Genomic DNA, 18,053 nt, shown 5'->3' with positions numbered 1-18,053 from the left:
AGAGTAAACGATACAAATAGATTGCGTTTAACGCCACTATTTTATGGTGGAATTTTCGATAACTATTTTTCCATAATTATTAGAGAAAAATTAAAAAACATTGACAACTTATTCTTTAATGTGAATGTGTGAATATTAAAAAAAAACTTTAGTATTTTATTGATTTATTTTGAAAACAACTTAAATGTGTAATCGATTTAATCTTAAAAATTATCATGAAAATATTGAGAAAAATAACTAAAAATAATTGATGATTTATTCTTAATATGTTCATACTCATAAAACAAATTAAATTCTCAATATTTTATATAAAATTTCATTTAAATAATATAATAACTATTATCATTTGAAATTACCGCTACAAAAAATACTTCCCGTTAAAACAGAGTAGAGAGCGCAAGTGTAATAAATATTTATACACAATTGTGTATGTCGTTTGTACGTGTGATATTTTTCTTGTACATACACAGTAATTACAATACTAATGTCATAACAATACTGTGGTGTTTTTATAAACTACTTGACAGTTGTGCTATTCCAAAAATATTTTTTGACTTTTCATTATTTTTATTTTTCCAATGTTATCATCAAACATATTCAACAGTTTTATTTTATATTAACAAATTATTTTAGTACTCTAATACCTGCAATTGTTGTGTTCAAGATATTAATACTTTAATTATATCATTAATTAATAATTGTTATTATTGTTATTGTTATTATAAATATTTTTTGTTTAAAATAAATTAAAAATATAATTTTATTCAGAAAGAAAACTGATTTATATCGTGCTTACATAGAAATATTTTGATATGTATTATTTTTTATGTAATTATTAATAACAATTATTATTGTTATCATTATTATAAAAATGAAAGTTGTTTGTGCAGCAAGTACATGTAAATATTCATCTAAAAATGAAGATTCAAGTGATATTATTTTTATCAGCTTCCCTAACAATGAAATGTAAGATTTATTATCTTAATTTAATTAACCAAATATTTATTTTTCTCTATTTATTTTTGATAACATTTTATTTTTATTCATAATAAATTTAAGTATATTCAATAAAGATTCATGGTTTCAAAAAATTCAAGGAAAGAAACTTTATATAAAATTAACTTATGATATTAAAAGTAATTTATCTTCTGACATTGTTTTTTTTTTTTGCTTCAGTTGTTAAAATTGAAACAATCATAATTTTTAAAGATTATTAACAATGTAATCTTTTAATATTATTTATTATACTACGTTATTTTTTTATAATTTATTTTTCTTACTGATATTTTTTTTATAAAAAAAATTACAATGCTACTTAAGTGAATAAAGTCATAAATAAAATAATAATTTATTAATACTCTTCAAATTCTGATTTTTTATCTTCTATCAAAGTTATTATTTATTTATTAATTAATTAAAATAATTTTTTTCCAATTAGGTCCACAGTTTGGGCCCACAATTGCGGCAGGCCAGATTTATTAATCAAATCAAGCATAGAGTTGCACAATAATTATTACATATGCTCAAATCACATTGAAGATCGTTACTTCATAAGTAAAACAGATCGCATAATATTAACAGAAGGTGCTGTACCGACATTATTTCACCATCAATTACAATTAAATAATGACTCAGTATCGGATTCACATTACCACGACTTGAAAAAATATACACCTACTACATCAGGATCAAATGATGATATTATCAACACAATGCAATTAAACAATTGTATCAATAATGTAAACGATTGTTCGTCAACCAATTTTAGAGACACTGTTTATACCAACGATTTACATTCCACAAGCAGCCATATTAATGAAATTAGTAGTAATGTTTCGTCTATTGATAGCGGTGATAGTAATTTAAACAATTACTGCAATATAAATATAAATATTGGACAGTATGAGGACGACGGTGATGGTAATGATGACATTGGAGTAAGATACAGCAGTTTATGTAGACTATGTGGCCAATCAATTAGCGATGGTATTGACATACTTTCTGATAAGCAAATTAACTTGAAGACAATTGATAAAATACATTTACATTTGCCAATATCTATTGATCCTAGTGAGTCAATGCCGCTCAAAATGTGCGCTGATTGCTATGATAAATTAGAAATTTCTCATTCTTTAGTTATTACGTCCTTGCAAACTGAAATTAGATTAAGAAAATATCTTAATCTTCCTATTAAGGTGAGCTTATCCATATATTTTTATTACTAGCTATTACTCGCCCGCTCCGCTGGGCGCTTTATAGAATTGCGTTTTTAGATCTAGACTTGAAATTTAATTAGAGTATTGTTTTGACTTGCAAAGATTCCAAATTCTGCCGAATTGGCATGCACCTTTTATCCATGTAATTATTCTAGATGATATTCATAGTAATTTTCAATGTGCAATCATTATAACATTCCCGTGTCTTTCTTACAAAAATGAATAATAATTGATATGAAAAAAAAAATTTTTAATGAGCATTGAAAGTTTCAGTTAAAGAAATTTCAGGTCTCATAAATGAAGAAATCTGCCTAGTATTTAACATAACCAATAGAATTAAAAAATTTATTTTAAACAAATGACAATCGAATAGAATAAATTAAATTACAATAAAAATTGATTATTTCTAAGTCAAAAAAATATAGGTTCCGGATAAGTAATCACCACCATATCATATACTAAAACCTTCTCCGAAGCACGCTGCATCTTATGGTATAAGTATTATTCCGATCGGTTCAGTAGTTTACGCAGTATAACCGGGCAAAAAAACCGGCTCTCCATTTATTAGTATAGATTAGTACAATTGTATCTTTTTACAACTTTTTTTAAGTCTTGATAGTTATAATCTTAGCTGAAGTAGTAATAATGTTTTTTTTTTCTTTTGCGTTAGCTATTTTGGTCACAATTTAAAATTTACATAGAATATTTAGATATCAATTTATTTAATTACAAACTAGAAACCGTATTTTGATTTTTAATAGTTTCAGGTAATTCATTGGACTACTTACAACCATTACAAGTAATAAATTTTTGAGCCGTAATAGCTCTTATATTTTTTATATCAATTTAATTATCATTTCGAGTATTAGATTGGCTGCACTGATTATTTAAAATAATGGGCTCACATAAATCATTTGGTAAAAAATTATTAATGATTATACTAATCAGTAATCAAGAATTAAATATCATTGGTCGATTTTTTTTTTAATTATGGCAAATTAATGTTGAATATTTCAGAAGAAAACTTGTGAAATATTGTATAACAGTAATCGGTAAAATTCAAATTATTTATTAAATCATTAATCATTTTAATTTTTAGTAATGGATGAACAGCGTAATTATATATTTTATAGGATTATTCAATTGTTAAGTTTCATTAATATTAAGATGTTAAAAGATTATGTGTTATATTTAAAATTATCTCTAATTTCGTGACATATAATATTTTTAAAATAATAAGAATTCTATTTACTAAACTCAAGTATTGATTTTCTTCGCAGCCCTCTGCGGTTCACAACTCTAGATATTCTCAATTTTGTATTATAAATTATTAACTTTTAATTTATGCCAAATTATCTTGTCGTTTATTATTAATTATTCTCAAAATTAATAATTTCAAGGTTTATTTAGCAACTCATCACAGAATATAAAAAAAATAAAAATGTTTTGTTTATTAATTTCAGTTTAATGATGAAGATAGATATCGTGAATTAATCTCATTACACGAAATAGAAATAAACAATGAAATGTGTATGGATTCAACAGTTTCAACAGTTGATGATTTAGCAGCAATAACAAACAAAGATAAATCTAGTAATATATCTGTACTATCTAGTAATATATCAACAGCACAAGTTAATCAAACAGTAATACAATGTCCAAATGACACACCAACAAAATTAGATGATCGTTTTAAGTATGTACTTCAATCAGATTTAAATAATTTATTATTAGAACCATTAACATCGCTCGAGTCCGCAAACAATACACCAAACAGTCCAGTTGTTGAAAATAATGTTGAAAGTTTAATTATGGAAAATGACCAACAGCAATCACCGGCGCAAATAAGTTTAAGTAGCAGAAATGATAAACGTGATATTGTTGAAAATATATTCAACGGTGAGCAAACATTTGAAGACACTAATGCGTTGTATAATAATCAAAATGGTTCTCCAGCGTTTAGATGTAAAAAGTGTAAGGATTTATTTAACAAAGAAGAAGATTTATTAATACATGACTTATATCATACGAGAACAACTTATCCAGATCAAGAACGCAAATGCGGACATTGTTCATCGTCATTTTTCAATCGAAAAGATCTGCAAAATCATATTTCCGAAAAACATAGCGGACTGCAAATGCTATTTAAGTGCGGAATTTGTGACAAAGTTTATGAAAAACGGTCAAGCCTTGATGTTCATGAGGCTACGCATCGTCAAGATAAACCGTATCTCTGTGATCTTTGTGGTAAAAGTTTTAAGCATTCTAATAATTTAAGAGGACACAAACGTACACATTTAGATGTTGCTATGAAAAAAAGGCACAATTGTGAAATATGTGGAAATGCTTTTAGATCAAGGTTAATACACATTTATTTTTATAATTATTATATCATTAGAGTTAATATTAAAAAAAAAAAATTAATCAATTAATTAAACTAAATTGTTTAAAAGGCTCATAAATGTAATTTTGAAATTAAATTATTTTTCGAGTTTATATTTTATGATTGAGTTTTGTTGAATTTGATTCATGAAGTGATGCACAAAAATTTTCAATTTGAAACCGTTTTATGTAACAAAATTCATATTATCTGCAGTTTAATTTATTCAAATAAACATAAAACTTTTCCAGTATCAGTTTCGAAAGATAAATATGAATAGATGTCCTGATTCAAGTACTGAACATAATTATACAGAGTTGAATTGTAATTTTAATTTGAATTTATATTTTCTATAGATTTCATTTGAAAGAGCATATAAATCAACATAATGGTGATAAGCCGAACAAATGTGAACAATGTGAAAAAGCCTTTTCCAAAAGAATCCAATTGCGACAACACCGACTTTCGCATGGTTTAAATAAACACACTTGTCCTATCTGCGGAGTATCATTCAATCGCAGAAGTAATATGAATACACACATGAAAAGGCACGCTAAAAATGATGGGATGTACACTTGTAGCGTAAGTATTTTCCAAATTATCATTTTTTCTAAAGAGAATTATTGCTAATTCGACTAAAAGTAATCGTATTATGTAACCTTTATAGTTAATGGAATTTAACAACTATTAATTAATTGGAATATTCTTCCTCATTATGTCAATGAAATTACCTTTATGTTTTTAATTAATTCAATTTAATATATACTTCAATAATAAATTATAACATAATTTAAAATTAAATTTGTTATCAATTTTCAATGAAGTAATTATTTTTTTCAGTCTATCTGAAGTTTAATTAATTAAGTAATAAAGTTATTTAAATCAGAAAGTATATAGTTTCTTCAAATATTTATTAAGAATTTTTTGATATTTAGACTGCTTTTTACACTAATTAAATTATGAGTCCATAGATGAGTAATAATTTTATTTAATTAAATTATTTATCAATTAACTGACTAAATAATCAAACAATGCCTGTCAATTTTGAGTTAATTAAATTAAATTCTATAATTATAATAATGGAAATAATATATTTTCAGGTATGTGAAAGCAGCTTTAAATCAATGAGCGAGTTAAAATTACATCGGAAAGAGCACACCGAAAATGATATACTTGAAAGTATTAAAAAAAAATGCAATGACAAAGAAATATACCAGTGTAAAATATGTTCAAGAGCATTTTCAAAACGCGCTGCATTGTTGAATCATGAGCGTACGCACAATGGTACACAGCCGCGAGTTGAATGTGACATATGCGGAAAAAAATTAGCGAACAAAAGTTCATTAAAATACCATACTAAATCAATACATTCAACGGAAAGGCCACACACGTGTCAATTCTGCGATGAAGCGTTCGTTACAAAAGAAGCGCGTCTTATCCACGAAAGAATACACACTGGCGAACGCCCTTACGTATGTAAAATATGTAATATGCAATATAGATGCTCGAGTAATCTTAGTCAGCATATGAAAGTTCATTCTGAAGTACGACCTCATACATGTCAACAGTGTAATAAAAGTTTCACACGTAAAGGCGCATTGACTATTCATGAACGTACTCATACTGGTATCAAACTATTTACCTGCACTATTTGTGATAAAATATTTTCACAAAAGTCTGAACTAATTAAACATATTAAAGTACATCAGGTACATAAAGTACTGAGTTGTGAATATTGTAATCAAATATTTTATTCTAAGACTGATATTTCTAAACACTTTGACAGTGTTCATAAAATTTACTCTAATAATACAAACGGTTCTTTGATTAATGATAAACGGATTGTTATAACCGAGAATTTAGATATATACTCGCTGGATATAAATACTTGCAATATCAAAGAATCTACTGGTGAATGAAATTAATTATTTTTACAAGCTTCAATATGCTTACATACAGAAACAAAACTTATATTTTCATTTATTTTGTTATTTCAATATATACTCTTGTAACTAGATAGTATTACGTTGAAGCTATTTCTTGCGAATTATAAAAAAAAAATCAAAGAAATGAAATGATTATTAATTTTTTCATGTCATTGTAATTCAAAAATTGCATAATTATTTTAAAGAATCATTATTTTTGTACGTGCGACAAAATATTATCTAATAACTCTAGACAACAATGAGGAAATAAATGAACGTGGAAAGTTTATTTAAAATTTATGAAATTATTAATCGAACAGGTGCAATTATTAATACAAGAGTAATGATACCTAAATATCACTGTGATATATACTGTATATGTCAAATAATCTATATTAGAATTAATAATTATTTAATTATTTTAAATCACTGTTGTCATTAGTCAGTACAAATATTTAGTACACTTTCTTATTAACTAATTTTTAAGTCTCAATAATTTTAAGTGACAAGCTAAGATCCAAAATTTATATTAGAATAATTTAAAATCTTTGTCGAATCTTCGCCTTTTGATATACAATCATCTAATCTATAATTTTTTTTTTTATCCTTTTACATAGATAACTTTTTGAAAGATATTTTAATTGAACTCTATTATATATTTCTTATAAAGATGTACATTGGAGATTTTTATTATGAGTGAAAAAACTTAAATTGAGTTTCTACTCTGTCTCAAGTAAGAACTAGAAAAAGCATAAAATATAATATTTCAAGTAAACTAAAAATATATAATAATAAAATTCGACATAAATAATACCATAAATAATAAAATTCAACATAAATAATACCGTACTTTTATACAAATTTTTACATCGTTAGAAGAAAATATTTCTAAGTTTCAAATTATACCTTCTATCAAAAGAGAAAATTTTTCTAAGTGTATAAATGTGGAAATATTTCTAAGTTCCACATTATATATCTAATTTACTTCTCATTTCAAAATATTTGGATTAAGAGCGAAATGAGACTTTACTCGTAGACCGAAGTGTTTGAGGTCTTCTTGAGACTTTTCCGAAAAATAATGAATATTTGAGACATGAATGAGATTTAAACATCATAAGTGCAATTTTTAAGTTTTACAGTAAACAAAAAATATTTTTTTGCTCAAACAGATATTTATTTTTACTACTAAACTCATATTTATAAATTAATTTAAAATAATAAAAATCCAGAATAACTTTTATACTGCATCTATCCGAAGTATACATTTAAATTTATGTCTGCACTTGAAAGGTGTAAAAAAAGCGGAGTAAAGGTTACAATGCTAATTTTATACTGAAACATTTTTGCAGTAAATTAAAAAATTAAATATTATAAATACACTATCTGTATGTCAAAGAAATCATGAAGAATTGAAAAAAACTTTTTTGTAGACACAAAGCTTTGCATAAAATCGAAAAAAAAATTCAGATCATTTTACAGAAATTAAAAATCCATTCGACAATGGTCTAAAGAATTAATTAAATAGATTTACATATTTTTGACATATTTATTCTGTTATCACTTCTTGTATGGATTGATCTGCATATATTATTTGAACACTTGGAAGTTATTTAATGATTATAATTAAGAACTGAAAGTTATGTATATTTATGACTGTTCTTGGCATTCTAACGTCCCGTATAAATAACTGAATCAATGCTTGCTGTGTTAGTCATTTATTGTGAATCATTATCAAACTTTCATTAAATTTAGAGGACCAACATAACGTAAACTGATAAAAAAAATTTCATATGCTTTATTGAACAAAACATTCCTTGTAATTTTTTGACGTATTGAATTTGATTTGCAATGCAATAAGTTTTGGTTGTATTTGTTTGTAAATAAATAAATTCGTGTTTTAACTACAGCGTATTGAATTTATTTATACTTGAAAATTTTATTTTACAATTCAGAAAATGATCCATTGAACTGCTTAAATAGTAAGTTATAAGTTATAATAAATGTTAAGTTTTTCAAAATTTATTATAAACAGTTTTATTGTTTCATGTAAAAAAAAAGAATCAAATAAATAAAAAATTTGTTTTTTAATTAATATATTTTTTTTACTTTCTTCAACCAAAAAAATTTTTTGAATTTTTTTTTTTTAATATTTCGAAGAAATTTCTTCTACAAGTTTTAATTTTTTTTATAAATGCTGCGCATAAAAAAAGTTATATTCGTTTACTTCTAGTTCTTCAGTTATAAATGTAATTTTTATTTGATAAAACCGACCTACATGACACATTTACTAGTAAAAACCGATGAATATTTTGACCGTGAACCACAGTGATGTCAGCGTATTCAAAAATAATATAAACAGTAGAATAACTCTGTATTAAACTTCTTGCATATATTCCTCATGAATATTTAGTTAATTAGCTGATTATCAATCCGGTATAAAAACTAGTGATTCATTAATTTTTAAAACAGTGTACTTAAATAAATCCTGTTAAAAGTATATCGAACTGATAACTCATATTACAGATATTGTTTTTTTTTTTTTTATAAGTAATAAGTTAATTTAATAATTTTTTATTTTTTTGTTTTTTTTTTTAAATCTCAACTGGACAATCAGGATAAAAAAGTAAACGTTTTTTTAAACAATCATGGAGGATATATATAGGCGAATTAGTAATGAAGACGATTTTGGTGAAGATGATACCGAAATAAGCGAAATACAACAATTTTTTAAGGGACAAACAATACTCTTAACTGGGTGCACTGGTTTTTTGGGAAAATGTTTTGTTGAAAAAATTTTAAGAGGCTGCCCGGAGATAAAAAAATTAATATTAATAGTGCGGTCACAAAAATTATCGGCCAAAGAACGTATGAAGAAATATTTTCAAAATGAGGTAGGTGGTTTTTATTTATTAAAAGTATTCGTTAAAAAAAAAATAATAATTAAAAAAAAATATTACTTTAGTTATTTGATAGATTGCGTAGATACCGCCCGAATTTCGAGTCTAGAGTTTTAGTAGTTGAGGGAAACTTGGAGGAAGAAAACTTGGCAATTTCTGAGGAAGACAAAAAAATAATAACAGATAATGTGACAATGATGTATCACAATGCATCAAATGTTAAATTTGTGACACAAGTATCAGAAAGTCTGAAGTGTAACGTATTAGGAACAAAGTACATGATTGACTTGGCGAAAGAGTGCAAAAAATTGAGGTGTTTCTGCTACATATCAACGGCGTACTCACACTCTTACAAAAAAAAAATTGAGGAAGTATGTTACCCATCACCTGTGAATATCAAGATGGTCCAGGACTTGATTTACGCTGATGAAATCGCTAAACATGGCATCCCACAAGCGACTGTCGACGAAGCAATAAAACCATGGGTCAATATTTACACCTTTGGTAAATCCATCGCCGAATCTCTCGTTGAAAATTACGCCAAAGAAATTTCTTTTCCTTGTATTATTTACAGGCCAAGTCAAAGTGAGTAATTTCATTTTTTTATAGAATTTAATTAAAGTATGAAAGTATTATAATTAAAATTAATAATAATTTTTATTTTTAGTAATCTCGACTTATATGGAACCGTTCCCTGGATGGTGTGGTAATTGGAATGGACCAGCATTGCCCTTTCTTGGCTACGGATTAGGAATAGTTCACTTAAATAACACTAATAGAGCGGTCCAAGATCATGTTCCAGCAGATATGTGCGCAAATTCAATACTTGCTATTACTTGGGACACTGTAGCGAATAGGTAATCATATTGTAAATTTTTATAAAAAAAAGGAGTCTAAACCTGCTCAACTTTTTTTTTTAATTCCGTCATAATGGAATTTTTTTTAACAAAAAAATTGTATTGGGTATTTTATAATTTTCGACTTAGTGTTGTTTAATGTAATCTTTTATTGAGTATTCTCGGAAGTTCTCGAAGTAAGGATTCTTTTTCTTCTGAGCGGAGCTGAAACAATATAAAACTATAGGGCAAAGTAACCCACTGCAAATTTTTTTTTTTATTTTAAGTATCTAGGAAATTATAACACTCTAATTCTCTTTATCCTATTTCGTACCAAAATTTTGATCTTAAGGAAAAATTAATAAAAATTTTCTAACAGAAAAGAAATTGGAAAAGTTCACGTCTTCAATTACGCATCTTCAACGATAAAACCTGTAACGTTAAGAGAGTTTGAACTGCACGCAGTACCACGAGGCAGAGAAGGTCCATCCTTGAAAACCCTAGCTCCCAATTTCATGATTGAAGTTCCATGTCAATTTGTGTTTTGGGTACTTCACTTCTTCGTACATTTCATACCAGCATTAATTGCCGATATTGCGTTACTGGCAATGTTACAAAAACCTCAGTAAGATATATTATTTAAACTAATCTTAAATTATTAATAATAATTATTAATGTTATTATAATTTCAGAGCTCTTGCAGTATTTTATAAAATAACAATAAACATGCCGACAATACGGTACTGGAGTTCATCAGACTGGCGAATTACTGTTAAGGAAACAGAGAAAGTGTGGGACAGAATGAACCGTCGAGACAAAATATTATTTTATAATGACATACGGACCATTGATTGGTGGATAAGTGGATATTCGTACTGGTTCGGATTGAAGAAATTTATACTGAAAGAGTCGATGGACCACGCGCGTGGCAGATTTAGATATAACTTGATGAAAGCAATTTGGATTGTTGGTATAGGTCTAATTGTTTCATACTTTGCATACCAGTTGTTTGTTTATTGGTTGACCCTTATTTCACCACTTACCCAATTTATAAAAAATGAATATATATGTCGAATGTAATTAAAATAAAATTAGCATAAAAAATAGGGAGTTAGGTATTAAAAACCATTAATCATTATTATATATATAGAATAATACTCTTTATTGTTTTTTCATTTGTTGTTGTCGTTATCTTTAATATTGTGTTGCTTTATCCAATTAATTATAATTTTCTGTTTTTTGCTGCCGATATTTTGGTAAAACAGTATGTATGTGTGATACAACTTTATTATACTAAAACAACGTCCGGACCACTCGTATTTGCATATCGTTACTTTAAACCGCTTACGACTAGATTTATTTATATTTTTTTATTATTTTTTATTTTATTAATTTTGTACGACTGATTTAATTAATTTATATTAGAATTAGAATTTCAATTTTTTTCTCAATTATTTATATAATTTTATTTATTTTTTTTTTTTTTTGTAAATTTAGAGACCAATGTCTGTAATTTTGATAATTTATATTTGTTGGTTTATTTTCGACGCAGTTGTAAAGAACGATGAAAGATCGAGTGATCAGTACGCCCTTTAGAGGTATAGCGTGCATCATATATTTTTTATTTTCATTTGTTTTCTAATTTTCTATTAAAAAGATTACGCCAAAACTCGAAGCTTTTTTTGGGACAATCACATGACGGTTATTTTTAAAAAATTTAATTTTTATTTTTTTTTTGAGACAGCATTAAATTCTATTGAAAAATCTTATCTTTCTGTAATAAATAAAAGCGATAAAAAAATTATTACTGTCGACTCAATTCAAGCATTTGAAAGAAATAAATAAAATTTTTCTATAAAATTACAAAAGTAATGAAAGTAATAATAATAATTATTATTATTAAAAAAAAAAAAAAAAAAAAAAAACAATAATATATATCCATCCTTCTTCCGCGTCCCTCGGCTTCGAGTGTAATGGCGTAAATTTTCGATGCAACTTTAACTCTCTGTCTTTCTGAAAACCTTCATATCTTTTCTGCACTACTATTTACAATGTACACATGTTGTCTTTCCTGCCCTAAGTTTCCCGAGGCGTTGCTCAGACTTGCTTTATTTACAAATTTTATATTTTTTAAATTTAATCAAACAATATTTAACAATTTCTGTAAGCTAAAATTAAAAAAAAATATTCAATTGCAATTATGGAGAAAAATAATAATATAATTCTCAATAATAAATAAATAATTTTGAATTCTTTTGAATATTAATCGTGTAACTAAAATTTTATCAAAAACTACTCGCGCTAAATATTCACGGCCAGCGCGAAATTTGCGCATTTTTAAAATATAAAATTAAAAAGCGAAAATAAAAATTAAAAAAAAAAACATTACAAATCCTGGAAGATAAATATATGGAAATAGATCAGTTGACACGATTTTTATTATTCAAATGAACACAATTTAAAAATTGACTTTTAATTTTCCGAAAATTCAATTATTTATATAATATATTTATACAAATAAATAAGTATAGATAATTATATACTTTTTTTTTCGTTAATAAAGCAAGCCCTAATAAACGCTTTGTATCACTTACAAAGGTAAATATATATAATAATCTTATATATATACTTCTTCTCATATATAGTATATATAATATATATAATATCTTATGTATATTTTATTTATTTTATACCAATTTATTCTCGCTTCTTAAATCTAACTCTTGTGTAATATTTATACTATTTACAATTTGTATAGTCACCGAATACGTATATATGTATATTCATACATTTTTTAAACATTTATATATATATATATATATATATATATATATATACGTATATATATATATATATATATATATATATATATATATATATATATATATATATATATATATATTTCATTATAGTGAAGATACAACAACATACACTATGACGTGCATAGCCCACTCTTACATCGCATCCTCGTCCAATCGCGTTTACACACTCGTTAATTAATTAATTTATTAATTAATTAATAACTAATCGATCAATCAATCAATCAATCAGTTGTTTTAAGCCTACCACTCAAATACAAATTTTATAAATTTCATTTTTGTGCCGAATAATTAATTAAATATTTGTCAAAACGATCGCTGTCATCATCATCATCATTATAATTATCATTATCGGTAAATTTCCGTCTCTCAATACGTTTTGTCAACTGTAATTATTAATTTAATTATTTATAATCTAAACATAATTTATTCTATTGCCGCTGTTTTATTTGTTTAAATAAAATAAAGTCGTTATTTCCTGATTTTGTTTTATGAACCGAGCATTCGCTTGTATATAAACAAATAAATTTTTAATTTCATAAATAAAAAATAAAATAATAAATACAATTAAGACAAGTAAAGATAATTTAGACAACTAATTGCGCTTGCCCAATTCATTGTTTTAAAATACAAATGATAATTATAATCTCATATTTTAAAACCAAGAGAAAACAACCCATTTATAATAATATTATTACACATACCTTTATTAATATTGGATCATTTAACGTCAAATACATTAGACAACTATTACTTTTATTTAAACTTAATATTGCTTCAATAATTATTCATTAATTAACAAATAAATTTCATATTGATTTATTTTACTACAATATTATTATTATCGTCATATTATGAAAAAATAAATTATATAAAAATCAATTTAACTATAATATTTCAATGATCCATTAATTTTGTGCCATTTATCATTATTATAATTATTATTATCATCATTATTATTAATTTATATATCAACGGAGTACTTTATCGTAGATCATAAAAATTGTACTGAGTATTATTGAGGTTGTCTTCTTTTTATTATTTTTAAGTAAGTAATCTGTTGTTTCATTTTTAAATCTGTCACATAATAAAATTATTTTTTTAATTTAAGTAATAGCTGCACTTTTTATGGAAATAATGTACGAGAACACACAATAATTATTACAATAATATTAATATCAATAATAACAATAATAATATGAAAATTTAATCAATCGTTGCAATGGAAATATGGACACAGTATAAATTAACGTCTCAGTGTCCATCAATTCGTACTCCAAAATTCTTAGAGGCCACTCACACACTCACACAAGGAAGCCGCTCATATATTATTATTTATTATTAATATTATCAATATTATTATTATTATTTTAAAACATGTTAATAATGTAGATAAGCTACTATGAGAGATCATTGGCGCACTGGCGGGCATGACTTCGTCATGAGTAGTGGTAAGCCTTAAAAATTCTACCTAATTATTCAATTAATAATCCAGGTACTTTTGACAGTATAAACGCGATTGGTGACAGCAATATCATCGACAATGACAAAAAATGCTCTTGTTAACATTTTATAATTTTCTTGTGCAATTATGATGACAAATATAATTATTATTTTATATAATAATGAGATGAAACGAACGAGAATGCAAAAGCACCAGGATCTGGTGATCTAACACCAAATATATATTTACACATAATCATATATATATATATATATATTGATATATATATTTTAGATGTTGATGTTAATTTTTTTATGCATATACAATATATTTGTACAGTTAATGTGTGACAATGTTGGGCACGATCCGTGGGCCTAAGCAACGACACTAGTGCCGCTGGAGAACGTCACTCCGAGGCACGCATTTAACGGAATAATAAAAGGACGTCCTTTTTCTTTTTTTTTAAATATTTATAAATTTTCAACGTTGGTCGGCTAGGCAGGCGATAAATTTATTATTACAATAATTTTTAAAAATCATTTCCATTATTATCAATACATTACATTAAATATACAATGTATAATATTATAATCTGGTAGAAAGCTGTGGAAAATAATTTACTGTCAAAGTTATTTGCTGAAACATCGTTACAAACAATAACAAAATCTTTGACAATCCTTTTAATAATAATAATCATCACCATTATCATAATCAATAACTATTATCATTAATAATTACATTATTAAGTTGAACAATTATCGCCGGCCCGGGTACCTTACCGTTGAAAATTCAAAAATACAATTATAATAATGATGCAGATGGCGCGAAATTCGTATCATCGTTTATGAATTTATTGTTGCTGTTGTTTTATATTTTTATCTAATTATTAGCATTATCCACAGTTGATATTGAGCGTCCATCCGTGATTATTAAGTCGCTGATCCGATGATAAGTTGACGTTGCATTTGCGACTGCGAATCTCTTTCATCTTCACCATCATCTTGTGATTGCAATTGTCCATTAAGACCGCCGACGCAAATTAAAATCCGCAACAATCAACGAGGAAGTGATGATAGTCGAGTGGAGTGTAATTGACACGAGCCATATTTATTTATTTATTTAACATTATTGGTAAATGCACCGACCAGCGTCTACGTAACAACACCGGGGTCATCCCGTTGTGATACGTCGCTGCGTCGTATCGTCATTTAGAAGGCCACCAAAGGGGCACCTATTTTCCCTGTGGCGAGAGAGGGTAAAAGTCGATGAGATGGCTCAACGACGCGAGTATTGGGGGCTATGAACCGACACACATTAACGACTCGTGCGTACTACTGCTATTACAACTGTTGTTACTCGTTATAATATGATTATTATTATTATTGCTACTATTATTATTGTTATTATTATTAATAGTACTACTGGTGTTATTCGTCGTGTTTAGGTGGTGATCTTGGACATTTGTACTCCTGAGGATGTCATCCGCCGAGAGGGGCGTAAGTTTCCAGCCTGGCATAAAATCCAGGTCTATTTCAGGTCCAATGTCGACGTCCAGGAGCTCGTTGTTGTTGAGGGGGTCCAGGGGCGACTGGCTGGACAGGGACAAGACGCTGCCCCAGTTTATGGACCGACTGTCGTCGCTGTCGCCGATCCCGGAGTCAACGTCAGTTTCATTGGAGGCGGTCGGGGGCATCGGGAAGGGCGTCAGTCTGCCCTGCTCAGGATGCTGGAGTTGGGCCATCGGGGCCGGGACCACCGGCTCCATCGGGGGTGGGCTCCGGTCTCTCTCCATCTCTCTCTCCAGGTGCCTCAGGGTGTTGCAGATCAAGACGGACCGGTGCAGACTCGGGTCCGGGAATTGACGATATCTCGCTAATTTACACATCGAGATGTTGAGGACGGCTAGCCTGCGCTGACGGTAGCAAGCTCTTCCCCGCCGGCACCAGCTGGTTCTCGAACCCTCGCAGCATCTCTCGTTGGCGCGGTAGCTCGAGCCCAGCTCCAGGTAACTCTTTCCGTTCTCTTCCCTTCGTATCGTCGGGGGCTCGTAGTGATGCGGCGCGCCCCACTGGGGCTGGGGCCTTGATAATTGGTTGTACCCACCGTTCCCTCCTGGGGGACTGCTGCGCTGGTGGTAGTAGTGCTGGGGCGGATGGTGCAGCTGGGGCCCTGCTGGCGGCAGGTTCCCCGTTGGCTGACAAGGGTTCCCCTGGAGGCAAGGCGAGCTCACTTCCATTTCGTAGTAAGACGAGGATTGATTCAGTGGCGGCGTGTAGCTGTCCTCCATCGCCCACCAGCTACCCTCCACTCTTCCTAACTTCGACGGGCTCTCGCCCATGTCCATGTCGAACTCCATGCAGCCCACACCTCCCTCCAGTTTACGTTTTCCTGCCGTGGCCTGCAGACCCATCATTGCACAACTCTGTAATCAGAAAGATACGTCGATAATTAGTTACAGTTATCATTGGGGATTTTTATTTGAAGAGTTAATCATAATTGGGGAAATATTTATCGATTTATGTTATGTAAACTTTGATTCTTAGAATTGATTGATTAGTTTAAAAGATTCTAGATTGATAATTTATTGTTTATACTGAAAATTAAAAATTAAAAAATTAACTTGATACAAGAGAAGAAATCTTGAACCAAAAATATTATTGTTAAAAATTTTCAACAGAGGGCGTTTGATCGCTGAACGAAGAAAGTTCTTAAATAAAAATGATCTTTTTTAACTCTTTTAAGGAACTTGTATGATAAATTATTTTTTTTGATGACTATATTAGACCACCTATGAAATTTATCCTGATCACAGAACTTTTTCACGGATCTAAAGTACAAGTAATACTACTACTACACTGTAATAATGTAATGGTGAGTATAAGGGTGTGTTTTTGTCTAATTCAAGTCAATTTGATTTATAAACTCGAGTAAAAAGACAGAAGGCGGCTCGAAAACGGTGACTCAGACCTTTGGCTCGTTTGCGAGAACGTACCAGGGTAATGACGTCAGGCTCCCCTTCCTGGCTTTGAATCAAGTCATCTTCGGAATAGTTACCACTATGCTATACCGTTTTATATGTGTAAGTATATATATCTATCTACATGGGGAAGAGAAATTGTCTGGGAGTAAAAATACAGAGGGTGTTAGTCATGACCATGAATTTAATTAACCATCATGATGCGGGTATCAACCAAATTCTTAGACTTTGGAAACTGTTGATCTCTTTTTTTTTTGCCACACCATCCTTAATTTTTTAATTTTAACGTAATCGAAAATATTATGATAGTAAATAATAATAATAATAAATGTGTAGTAAAAATGACAGTCTCACGGTGCCGAGAAACCCACCTCCACAGTGAGAGAAAGTAAGATGATTACCTCCCACTTTCGACACACTCACATAATACACACAACTCGCGGGGAATTTGAAAGCGTGGACAAAGAGACAGTACGTGTACATACATAGATGTATATATAAATGCACCAACGATAATGCAATACTGAGAGCCACTGTATAAAAGTTGAACGAATCACCA

At 28.3% G+C, this 18,053-nt stretch overlaps 3 protein-coding genes across 8 annotated transcripts in view; 2 read left to right on the top strand and 1 right to left on the bottom strand.

Moving 5' to 3' along the window:
* Nucleotides 1-798: 798 nt before the first annotated feature.
* On the top strand, nucleotides 799-6,979 carry LOC123275400 (zinc finger protein 436-like). 5 transcript variants are annotated; one of them, XM_044743538.1, is made up of 7 exons: nucleotides 799-966; nucleotides 1,439-2,195; nucleotides 3,680-4,115; nucleotides 4,173-4,190; nucleotides 4,263-4,575; nucleotides 4,953-5,178; nucleotides 5,697-6,979. In XM_044743538.1, the coding sequence occupies exons 1-7, from the start codon at nucleotides 872-874 to the stop codon at nucleotides 6,513-6,515; spliced, it is 2,664 nt and encodes an 887-aa protein (XP_044599473.1). In that variant the 5' UTR covers nucleotides 799-871; the 3' UTR covers nucleotides 6,516-6,979. The 5 variants fall into 5 exon arrangements, with proteins under 5 accessions (XP_044599473.1, XP_044599454.1, XP_044599464.1 ...); XM_044743519.1 differs by having other exon boundaries at nucleotides 4,173-4,575; XM_044743529.1 differs by having other exon boundaries at nucleotides 3,680-4,190.
* Nucleotides 6,980-8,989: 2,010 nt separating this feature from the next.
* Nucleotides 8,990-12,625, top strand: LOC123275357 (fatty acyl-CoA reductase 1). The gene is made up of 5 exons (XM_044743444.1): nucleotides 8,990-9,412; nucleotides 9,484-10,003; nucleotides 10,086-10,275; nucleotides 10,634-10,879; nucleotides 10,947-12,625. The coding sequence occupies exons 1-5, from the start codon at nucleotides 9,167-9,169 to the stop codon at nucleotides 11,332-11,334; spliced, it is 1,590 nt and encodes a 529-aa protein (XP_044599379.1). The 5' UTR covers nucleotides 8,990-9,166; the 3' UTR covers nucleotides 11,335-12,625.
* A 2,770-nt stretch (nucleotides 12,626-15,395) lies between these two features.
* The window catches only part of LOC123275368 (transcription factor mef2A), a 50,173-nt gene continuing 47,515 nt past the window's right edge, over nucleotides 15,396-18,053 (bottom strand). For both annotated transcript variants that reach the window (XM_044743460.1, XM_044743451.1), the window contains one exon: nucleotides 15,396-16,939. In XM_044743460.1, coding sequence (XP_044599395.1) covers nucleotides 15,815-16,939 — 1,125 coding nt within the window. In that variant the 3' untranslated portion in view covers nucleotides 15,396-15,814. The remainder of the gene's footprint in view (nucleotides 16,940-18,053) is intronic.

Source organism: Cotesia glomerata, linkage group LG1 (assembly GCF_020080835.1).
Source record: "Cotesia glomerata isolate CgM1 linkage group LG1, MPM_Cglom_v2.3, whole genome shotgun sequence".
Classification (NCBI taxonomy): domain Eukaryota; kingdom Metazoa; phylum Arthropoda; class Insecta; order Hymenoptera; family Braconidae; genus Cotesia; species Cotesia glomerata.
The sequence above is the reverse complement of the archived record's forward strand: the minus strand, read 5'-3'. Positions and strand labels throughout refer to the sequence as shown.